The sequence below is a fragment of the Triticum aestivum genome, chromosome 5A, assembly GCF_018294505.1.
Source record: "Triticum aestivum cultivar Chinese Spring chromosome 5A, IWGSC CS RefSeq v2.1, whole genome shotgun sequence".
NCBI lineage: Eukaryota > Viridiplantae > Streptophyta > Magnoliopsida > Poales > Poaceae > Triticum > Triticum aestivum.
Genome location: NC_057806.1, coordinates 682,490,053 through 682,501,177, shown reverse-complemented (window position 1 = coordinate 682,501,177; position 11,125 = coordinate 682,490,053). Strand labels below are relative to the sequence as shown.

The window sequence follows — 11,125 nt, the reverse complement described above, 5'->3', positions numbered from 1 at the left end:
ATTGTTCGCTTGCGTTTGTTGCTCAAATGCAAATCATCCAAATCTTCACGCTTCTTCCATTTCTCATCATCCTTCAACATGTTATAGCAATGGGGCAAGGTAAAGACCTTTCCTTTCATGATCTTCCCCTTCTTGGTTGTCCTCTCCTCTTCTTTGAACAAGTTTTGCGCAATGTTGTACTACATGAAAACAAAGCAAGTTAGCACCAACAACAAGTATGATGAACATGTATGAAATACCACTTACTCTATCGTCCTCATTTGTGCCACTTGGGTTCAACTTGTCATCCGCCTTTTGACAGGCCGCCCACCTTTGACAATCCGAGTTGATTGTCGACCATCGGGACCGAAGTGATCTCTCGGAGCGGTCAATTCCACTCAAGTTGTGAACATCAAAGTGTTCTTTCATCCACCCCCAATAAGCATCTCTACTTTGATCACCTCCAACGGATGGATCCCTCGACACTTGCAACCAAGTATTGCATAGTAAGATGTCATCGACGTTGGTGTAATTGCCCGCTCTTCCTTTTGGTGCGCCGACAATGCCCTCACCCTCCTCGTCCACCTCGAACTCATGGTCTTCGAAATGCATGTCATTGGTTTGAGACCAATGTGAATTGTTGGAGCCAACACCCATCGTTGACATGTATGCATCATCATTGAGACTACAAAGTTTTTTGAACAACGCAAATAAGCTATCTATATGTGAATGCATTGAAAAAATAACAAAAAAAATGAAAAGTTGGATTTTTTTTACCTTGGGGGCATTTCGTCGAACATGTTGTGCGCATCGGCCGCCGACTCAACGAGTGAGCTCGCCGGCGCTTCGGTAGCCGCCGCGCGCGTCGCACGCCCTGCAAGCTTCTTCCTCCTCGCCTTCGAGGTGCCGGAGCCGTCCGCCGCCTTGTTTTTCTTCGCCGGTGTCTTGCCCTTCTTTGGCCACGCCGCATTGGGGAGCTTTGAGGAGGGGCGGCGGCTCAGGCCGGCGCCGGCGCGACGCCACCCGCCGCCGAGGTCATCCACGGCGGCATGAAGAGGCCGCACGCGAGGCCGATGGTCGGAGGAGCTCCGGCGGAGGCGAGGCCAACGCCACCCGGGCTAGGGTTTGCAGCGGCGGTGGAGGGGTCGCGGCTATAGGATGGGGTGAGCAGGGTGCCGGCGCGTGCGTCCATGGGGTGCAGTTCGCCGGCGCCGGCACGCGCGGGGCGTATGAGGCGGAGAAGAGAGAGTGCAGCGCGAGCGCTCGAGTGTGCCGCGCGTGGAAGCAGGCGCCCCAAATACACGGCGCGAGATAGCGAATCCGACCGCGCGCCCAACTCCTCATACCGCGCGCGCGGTTATTGCGCGCCCGCTGGAGCCACCCGTCGGATTGCGCGCACGCTAAACTGGCTAGATTTGCGGCACGACGCTTGTTTAGCGCGCTTGTTGGAGATGCTCTAAGAAGTTAAGAACCATTTACCGCTGAATGTTAGCAAATGAATTATTTTTTCTCCCCAAATAGGCCATTAGCTTAAGAGATTCTGTTGATGCTAGCCGCATTGTTTGCGATATACTTCCTCTGTACCGAAATAGTTGTCGTTGGAGTAGCTGAACTTCAAGAATGTATGATAATGATTCTTTCATTCTGTCATTTCAATAAAAAGTACTAGCCACAAATTACTCTAAACATATTTCGTGCAGGCAAAACAGCTAGCTATAAGTGGCAAGCAAGCGAATAAGTAAATTTACCGGAACCGGTGTGTATCGGTGAGAAATTCACTGTCCATCAGTTTCATTAAGATTCGTGCAGTCAGACTCGGTATAACGCAATAATTTATTCCAGCAACTATACTTCGAAGTACGGCCTGAGAGAGAGAGAGAGAGAGAGAGAGAGAGAGAGAGAGAGAGAGAGAGAGAGAGAGAGAGAGAGAGAGAGAGAGAGAGAGAGAGAGAGAGCGAGCGAGCGAGAGAGAGAGAGAGAGAGTGGAAGCGAGGCGATCATGGTTGTTCCGTCCATGCGAGGCCGACAAGGAGCGAACGCAGCGGCGACGGATCAAGGCCGTGGTGTAGCTGCTGGAGGGCCGTGACCCCGACAACTTCGTGGACGAGTGGAGGTGCGTGTTGGAGCAGGAACAGACAGCCGTGACAGCAGAAGTTAGCTGGATTGGTGAAAAAGACTGGTGGTCTACGTTTGGCTTGTAAATCCATGTGAGCATCTTCATCCTTCTTTGAGTGATTGCTCAAGTTGGGGCCACGTGTGCATGCATTATGATCAAACAGCTAACAGAAAGTTAAATACTCGGGGCTGAACTTTGCTATGAATTTCTTAGTTCTCACTGCAATTGTGATAAAAACAAGCTACCCCGCAAAAAAAGATAAAAATAAAGCTACTGTGTTAACATTGTAGTTTCTTTGGAATATTTTTTTATACATTTTTTCATTCCACCACCACTCTGAATATTTTGATCTACTGAATAATATGTCTTTCAGTCCCAAACTTTATGTCTCAGTTTTTAAAAGCCGACCAAAGTTTGGGTGCTGGCTTTTGGCGGGCAACCTCCATGGAGGTGGAGTTGAAAAATTAGGTAATGACATTTTGGAGTTTCAAAAAATTCTAAAGAAAATTCTACACATTTATATGGATGTATTCAACATGTGTATACAATCTGACAATGAAATACATTGTGGTGAGAGCTACACGAAAAAGAGAAAAATCCTGCATTTCTAATAGTGAATAGTGTTTGTACTGTTCATCAGTATGAAAAATCGAGAGTTTTCTTTTTTGTGTAGCTCTCACCATAATGTATTTCATCTTCAAAATTTACATAGTTGTAGAATACATCCAAGTCAACATGTATGAGTTTATTTCAAAATTTTTGAAACATTAAAATATGTTTTTGTTTTTTTTATAAAAAAAGACCTCCATGGACGTCGCCCGCCATTGACATTTAGCGGCTAAAGTTTGTGCTATATCATAGCAGCAGCATTATGACATTTGGTGAACATGGATGGAAATCAAGGTTTATTACTAATTGCTAAGTGCATTATTCTTTATTGTCCTTGGTTCAGGTTATCTTGTGACCTACTAACTTAGGTATTGTTTATTGTCTTCTATTATAGTTTTTCTTAATATTTTCATATCTTTTTTACACACACTTTATATATTAACAGATGTAAATATTCCATATGGTAATACTACACGTGTTCGGTAGCAATTTTTCAGTATGAATGGATATAGCTAATCAGTGTGCTATTGATAGCAGTAGCATTATCAAGGTTGTCAGCACAGACGAAAAGTAAGGTTTAAAACTTATTTTTTATATTTGCAACCTACTAATTTAGGTATTTTCATTGTCCTATATTATTTGAAACCTTTTGAATTTGCTAACTATAACAGTTGCCGCAGTGGAACAACATGAAGAAGACATGCATAAAAAGGTGATTGATTGAATGATTAGGTGGCCACATGGTATGTAATTTATTTTGTCTTTCTTCTCACTCTTTTGCTTATTTTTCTTAGTATCCTTCAGGTTTACAAGAACTAACTGGATGATTCATTTGATTTTGTCTACTATTGGGGTAGGGATGTGTGATATCTTTTCTCCCGTTGAATGGACCGGCATGTTTTCTAGTTTCTACTCCCTCCGTTTCTTTTTAGTTCTCATATAAGGTTTGGTCAAAGTCAAGCTTTGTAGAGTTTGACTAACTTTATATTAAAAAATATAAACATTCACAATATGAAATCAGTATTATCAGATGCACCATGAAACGTATGTTCATACTATATAGTTTTAGTATTGTAGATGTTCATATTTTTTTAATATAAATTTGGTTAAACTTTGTACAGTTTAATTTTGTCCAAATCTTATATGCGGAGTAAAAAAACGGAGGGAGTACTAAAAGAAGAAGAAATGTTGCGCAAGGGTCACTTGGCTAGTCAAGTAAAAAATAGAGGGAGTACGAATGTTGTGGAATAATTAAGAGATACATCATGCATAGAGCAGGTACAATACAACAATTATTAGGAATATTTCTTTACCCAGGATCCCAGGTAAGAGCTAAGATTGCAGTGGAAAGGTGGCGTCAAGGAGCTAGCACGTTGATGATCAACTCCTCGAAGTTGCGGTGAGACGAGCCGCCGGGCTTAGCAGCCTTGACCGCTTTTTCCCTCCACTCTTGCACCTTCTTCTTCATCACCTGCCCCTTGTCCCCCTCCATGACCTCTGTAATAAGGTCCGCGACGGCGTCACTTTGGACGTTGCTGTCTATCTCCATGCCGACTCCCCATTCGTTGCACTGGTACCGGCAGTTGGTCTGCTGGTCCGCGAAAAACGGCCAGCTGATGACCGGCACGCCGCCGCACATGCTCTCCATCGTTGAGTTCCAATCGCTGTGCGTGAGGAACGCGCCCACAGCCGGGTGGTTCAACACCTGCTGCTGCGGGCACCAGGAGGCCACAAGCCCACGCTCCGCCGTCTCGGCCGAGAACTCCGGAGGGAGCACCGCAGTGTCGCCCTTGACGAGGTCGGGACGGATGATCCAGAGGAAATGCCTGCCGCTCTTGGCCAGCCCCCAGGCGAACTCCACTAACTGCTCGTTGTTCATGACGGTGATGCTGCCAAAGTTCACGTACACGACGGAGCCACGCGCCTTGCCATGGAGCCACGGCAAGCACTCCTGCTGCTTCCAGAGGCTCATGCTGATGTTAGAGCTCGGCGCCAGCAGCGGGAGCGGACCAATGGTGTAGACCTTGGGCATGCCAAGCGCCTCCGTGGCGGCCACCACCTCCCCCTCGAGGTCACCGAAGGTATTGACCATCATTGCGGAAGCGCCGACAGAGCGCTCGGTGATCCTGAGCGCGAAATGCAACATGAAGTCGTACGGCACTACCGGAACAGGGTGCTACCCCGACGGCCAAAACAATCCCGACGACAACCGTCGGGTTCCTCGGAGATATGCCGACAGCCTGGTCCTGGCCGTCGGCGTATCCAGGCCGTCGGGTTAGACGGAGCTAAGCCGACGGCACCCGTCAGCATAGAACGGCCGTCGGCCTATCTGCAAGTACGCCGACAGCTGTCGTCGGCTTACAAAGGCCGTCAGCATAGTCGTGGGCCCGGCGACCCCGCTGTTGACGGGCGGCTAACGTCGTCAGAGCTATGCCGACGGCCGAGGCAGGGGTCCGTCGGCATAGGTCCGCACGCCACGTCACTGATCCGGGCCGCACCGTCCAAAACATGTTCCTCAGGCGCGGGGCCGGGCTGCATATGAAGGTGGGAAAGTCCCTGAACCTCATGTTCCTCAGGCCCGGCACGTCTTCCACCGGCGTGTCAAGGTACTCATCAGTCAGCTGTTTGACGTCTTTGATCGGTGCGAGGCCACGTTCGAAGAGGAGGCGGTAGTGGCAGTAACCGACGAAGCTGATGGCACTAGACGTCCATAGCTGGACATAGGGGAGGCCGAGCTCCTTGGCCGCTTCCATGGAGAAATCCATCAGCGCGTCGGCGACGACGCAGGTCACAGGCGGGTGGCCTGTGGCGGGGCCGTTGAGCTCCGCTAGGAGGCGGCGGAAGGGCCCGAGGCAGGTCTCCTCGGTGGACTTGCATAGCGAGGGAACGTCCTGCGTGACGTCGTCGTCGGATGCTGGCAAGCCATCCGGGATGGTGGCAAAGCGGAACCCCGGAACACCGGCCACCGCGGCCGCGCCCCGCGCCCGGACGAGGCGGGCGTGGTTGTACTCGGTGTTGACGAAGGTGACGTCGAAGCCGCAGGCGTGGAGCATCGTGGCCACGTCGAGCATCGGGATGACGTGCCCCTGCGCCGGCGCCGGCAGGCACACAGCGTGCGCTTTCTTGCCCGGTGCTGAAGAAGAACCCATTTCCCCCAAGCTAGCTTTCCCAGACGTGATGACAAGGGCTTTTGGCTTTCAGCTAGCTAGCTATACTCTGGTCTGGTGTTGGATCTTGTCGCTGTTGAGGACATGCATTGCCTTGCATTGGCTGCATATATTTATAGGCAGCACGCACGTTGGATAGCAAATGGTCTGAACCGAAGACGTACGCTTTTTGAAAGTTTGAATTGGCATCGTGGTATGAAGGACGCAAGTGATTACGTCCACGGGTATATATATTTTGTGAGTGTGTCTAGGGCACATCTAGATGTGCTCTAATTATTGCACATCTAAGTGAGTGAATCAAGCATAAAGAGAAAAGGAAAAAAGAGAGAAAATATTTACACGAATCTTAATGTAAGATCAATGACATATGACTTAGATGTGCAATACTTATGGCACATCTAGATGTGCTTTGGCAAAACTGATATTTTGTTTACTGTGGCATCTCCTTTCAGGATGGAAGCTTTCAGTGGAACCTCCACATAAACATGTCTGGTGAGTCTCTTACTCGGCCAAAAGCCTAAAGTGGTAGCTAGTAAATGTGAGCAAACGCGTAAGGGTATCCATGCATGTTACTGATAAACATGGCTGATGAGCTTTATGAAGTACTCCCTCGGTTTTCTAAAGTTTTTTACAGATCTTAATATAAACTACATACAGATGTATATAGATGTATTTTAGGGAATATATTCACTTATTTTGCTTTGTATGTCGCCCATATTAGAGCATCTCCAACAGGCGCCCAACGCGCCGTGCGGTAAAAACGGATTTGGCGCGGCGCGCAGCGTTTGCTCCAGCAGCCGCGCTGAAAAGCCCCGCGCGCGCAGCTCCAGCAGGCGCGGTAAAACGCAGCGCGCGCTCATTCTACAATATTTTTTAAATTAAAATTACATGGATAAAAAACGATACAAAGATATTTTACATCGGTGCAACTACTACGGCATAGATAGATAGATAGTTCGACATACTTAGATAGATAGATACTACTACGGCATAGATAGATAGATAGTTCGACATACATAGATAGATAGATACTACTACGGCATAGATAGATGGATAGAAACTACTACGGCATACATAGATAGAAAACTACTCCAAGTCGCTACCATCACCATCATCATTCTCGTCGGTGTCGTCCGAGGTTGAGAGCCATATGTCGTCCCAACGTTCATCGTCCGAGGTGAAGAACGACCTCCCACCTGTGGAGACGATGTCGCACTGCTCGTTCGCCACTGCCTTCCGCTGACGCCGGTCCGCCCGCTCCGAGCGGCGCCTTGCCGTCCTCTCCGCCCAGTAGGCACGCTCGGTGTCGACGTCCTCTGGGTGGCGACGGCGCCACTCCGCCATGGCTCGCTCGTCCTCCTCGGCGACGAGGAGATGGCGCTGCCGCCGAGAGTGATCGGCACGGTCCATGTCCGTGATGAGACGCGGCGGAGGGGCGACGCGATGCGCCTCCTCGCGTGTGAAGACGTCCCGAAAATTCATCTGTGACCGGGTCCTCTCCAAGCGCCATGCCGCCGCGTCGTACGCGCGGGCCGCCTCGCGCGCGCTCCGGAACGTCCCGAGGCCGAGCCGGACGTCGCCGGCCCGTATCTCGGCGGAGTACCAGCCGTTGGGGCGCTCGCGGACGCCGCGAAAGCCCGAAGCACCCCGACGGCGCGGTGGTATGGTGGCGCGGTGGTGGCGCAGAAAGCGGCGAAGCGGCGAGGTTGCGAGGAGGAGGGCGCGTGGATGTTCTGTGTGCGTGGCGAAGCGCGGGACTTTATAGGTGCGCGTGAAGCGGCGCGCCAAATCTACCGCGCCGCGTGCCGTTTTCTTCCGCGCGCGCGCAAATGCTTCCCGCGCGCGGTAACTTCCCGCCACCGCTGGAGCGCGCGGAACCAACCGGCGCGCGCGAAAAACTTCTTTTACCGCGCGGGCGCGCGTTTTGCCGCGCCTGTTGGAGATGCTCTTAGAACTCTAAAAAGACTTATATTAAAAAATGGAGGGAGTAAAATAAATATATCCATGCATGTACGTTTTTCTTAATTTTTTTGGTCATTAGTTTAATATATTTCCTAATCCTCACATACATAGTATAGTGAATACTATAAGCTCAATACGATCGTCATTCTTTTCATAGAATAACCTTTCAAGCCTTCCCTGATGGATCTCTATCCTCCTTTGAAATCAATAGAAATCTACTCACCATTCCTGATTATGTCTTGCGTTAATCTGTTTCTGGGAATAATACTTTTATTTACTTTTGACTAAATCAAAAACGGAGAATTGCAGAGGTTGGTGTTACACAAAACACAGTTCTTCATTTTTTTTCATAGAGAACATCTACTTCCCAGCCACCTTGTTGGACTCCACCCTAATCTTAATGTTTGACATTTTTATTGCATACCCGACTATGTGGCCCATTGTCTGTATTTACGTGCCAAAAGTCTACACTGTTAAGCCAGCAGTGCTACGCGGACGACAGAATTCAGACGATTCACAGACGACACATACATCCAGCCGGACATGCGCATGAATGAGCAGAGTACCGGCCGCTGGATGTTCAGGTCGTGCATAGATCGGGCAAAAGCATCGTGTGTGGAGCAATTTCGCTGTTAAGCAACGCATCCTTTGGATTCAGTTAGTGCTGCCTATTATGATCATTATAGCTTAGTGCTAGAATGTGGAAGGTCTAGAGACCTTTCTCTTAATTATCCACCATCGCTTGAGCTGTAACTGAACCTGTACTTGATGTATATAAACTGAGCAATACTAGTGTAAGCCATCACGGCATTTCCATCTAGCTGACTTGGTATACAGAGCAAAAAGATCCTATCCTCATGGCCGGCACCGCCGCTGCCGGCTCCAGCTCTTCAGCTCCGATCTCTGTCACGTCACTCGCCAACCTCATCACGATCTGTCTCACACGGGATAACTTCCTGCTATGGAAGACCCAGGCCGTTCCTGCCCTTGCCGCAAACGGCCTGTACGGCTATGTCGCCGGCACCGTGGAAGCACCACCGCACACCATCATGCAAGGAACCGGTGAGGCAGCCGTCGAGGTGGCCAACCCGGAGTTCCTTCACTGGTACTAGCAAGACCAGCTCGTGATGATTGCTCTCCTAGGATCCATGACTGAGGATATTCTTGGTCAGATGACACAGTTGACGACCTCTGCTGCAGTTTGGACTGCTCTCCATGACATGTTTGCTTCACAAAATCGAGCTCGTGTTATGCAACTAAGGTACCAGCTCTCTAATCTGAAGAAGAACGACCTCTCTGCGTCGGAATACTATCGCAAGATGAAGGGGTTCGCTGATGCCATGGCCTCCATCGGCAAGCCCCTATCTGATGACGAGGTGCTTGGGTACATGCTCGCTGGGCTGGGCTCCGAGTTCGAGCCTCTTGTTGCGTCGATCACGGCACGTGATGACCCCGTGAGCCTCAGCAGCTTTTATGCATTTCTTCTCAGCGCTGAAATTCGTCTTGAGCAGCAGAACTCAACTGGAGAGATCCATCCCTCTGCCAACGCTGCAGCACGTGGCAGCGATGCACGTGGCGGGCAAGGCGGACAAGCTCGTGGTCGTGGCGGGCGTGGTCGCGGCAATGGGCGCTCCAACCTGAAGTGTCAGGTGTGTGGCAAGTTCGGCCATGACGCGCTTCACTGTCGCAATCTCTTCAACCACGCGTACCAGCCGGAGGAGCACTGCGAGCGCTCCGGCAACGTCGCCAACACCGGCTCCTACTCCGTGGACATGGACTGGTACGCGGACACTGGTGCCACCGACCACCTGGCGAACGATCTCGACCGCCTAACCGTCCATGAGCGCTACGGTGGCAAGGACAAGGTGCACGTCGCCAATGGGGCAGGTTTGTCTATCTCACATGTTGGTCACTCCACTATTTCCGGCTCGTTCAAACCTCTTTATCTTCGCAACATTTTGCATGTTCCTCGTGTAAACAAACACTTGCTATCCGTGCACAAGTTAGTCTCTGACAATGATGCTTTCGCTGAATTTCATCCTCACTTGTTTTATCTAAAGGACCGAGCAACAAGGAAGGTTCTTCTTCGCGGTAGATGTCGTGAAGGTCTTTATCCGGTGCCAAGCTTCAAGTCCTCACCTATCGTGTATGGTCATCGCGCCTTCTCCGGTGTCAAGCTCTCCTCGGATCTTTGGCATCGAAGATTAGGCCACCCATCCAAAAGTGTCGTTGAGTCAGTTCTTAGGTCAAATAAATTTGCTTGTGCACCTTCGATCGAGTCTAATAATGTTTGTGATGCTTGCCAATGAGCTAAGGTCCATCAATTACCTTTTCGAGATTCGAGTCATGTTACTCATGCTCCGCTTGAAATTATTCATTCTGATGTTTGGGGACCTGCTATTACCTCTGTTGGAGGCTTCAAATATTATGTGAGTTTTTTGGATGACTTTAGTCGTTTCACATGGATTTATCTTCTCAAGAGAAAATCCGATGTCGAGCAAGCATTTTACACCTTCCAAAAACATGTTGAGCGCTTGCTTAATACTAAAATCAAAACTGTCTAGTTTGATTGGGGTGGGGAGTACCATCGCCTATCTAGATATTTTCAGCGGGAAGGCGTTACTCATCGTGTATCCTGCCCACACACCTCACAACAAAATGACATCGCTGAACGCAAGCATCGCCATATCGTTGAAACCGGCATCGCACTCCTCGCTCATTCCTCTCTCCCAATCCGTTTTTGGGACGAAGCCTTCATTACCGCTTACTATTTAATTAATCGCATGCCAACTCATGTTCTTCAAAACACCACGCCACTCATGTGTCTTCTTAACGAGAAACCAGATTATACTTTTCTCAACGCCTTTGGATGTGCATGCTGGCCGAACCTCCGCCCATACAATAATCGTAAACTCGATTTTCGTTTCCGACAGTGCAATTTTCATTCCCGACAGTGCGTATTCTTGGGCTATAGCTCTATGCACAAAGGCTACAAGTGCCTTGATCGATCAACTGCCCGTATTTATATTTCCCGCGACGTTGTTTTTGATGAAGAATTTTTTCCTTTTGCAGCCGCATCTTCCACTACTCCCACCACCACACCCATTCTTCCCACACCTCCTTCAGTTTTTCCTGTAGTCGAGCCGGCCGTAGTGGATGATCGCATGCAGAGATTGAAGGAAATATGCCCTAGAGGCAATAATAAAGTTATTATTTATTTCCTTATATCATGATAAATGTTTATTATTCATGCTAGAATTGTATTAACCGAAAACATAATACATGTGTGAAT

At 49.2% G+C, this 11,125-nt stretch overlaps 2 protein-coding genes across 2 annotated transcripts; both read right to left on the bottom strand.

Moving 5' to 3' along the window:
* Window positions 1-4,061: 4,061 nt before the first annotated feature.
* On the bottom strand, window positions 4,062-5,853 carry LOC123108397 (7-deoxyloganetin glucosyltransferase-like). The gene is made up of 2 exons (XM_044530192.1): window positions 5,226-5,853; window positions 4,062-4,864 (listed from the first exon to the last, which is right to left on the bottom strand). The coding sequence occupies exons 1-2, from the start codon at window positions 5,851-5,853 to the stop codon at window positions 4,062-4,064; spliced, it is 1,431 nt and encodes a 476-aa protein (XP_044386127.1).
* A 1,104-nt stretch (window positions 5,854-6,957) lies between these two features.
* On the bottom strand, window positions 6,958-8,636 carry LOC123101797 (AP2-like ethylene-responsive transcription factor CRL5). Its single transcript, XM_044523086.1, has 2 exons — window positions 8,593-8,636; window positions 6,958-7,804 (listed from the first exon to the last, which is right to left on the bottom strand). The coding sequence occupies exons 1-2, from the start codon at window positions 8,634-8,636 to the stop codon at window positions 6,958-6,960; spliced, it is 891 nt and encodes a 296-aa protein (XP_044379021.1).
* Window positions 8,637-11,125: the final 2,489 nt, after the last annotated feature.

Bases quoted from the DNA above. Each gene is read 5' to 3' on its own strand.
- LOC123108397 (XM_044530192.1), bottom strand. From the start codon at position 5,853: ATGGGTTCTTCTTCAGCACCGGGCAAGAAAGCGCACGCTGTGTGCCTG. The intron at 4,865-5,225 runs GCCTGAGGAACA...CTGTTCCGGTAG, and splicing joins CATATGCAGCCCGGCCCCGC to TGCCGTACGACTTCATGTTG.
- LOC123101797 (XM_044523086.1), bottom strand. From the start codon at position 8,636: ATGGCTTACACTAGTATTGCTCAGTTTATATACATCAAGTACAG. The intron at 7,805-8,592 runs GTTCAGTTACAG...CATCTCCAACAG, and splicing joins TTTATATACATCAAGTACAG to GCGCGGCAAAACGCGCGCCC.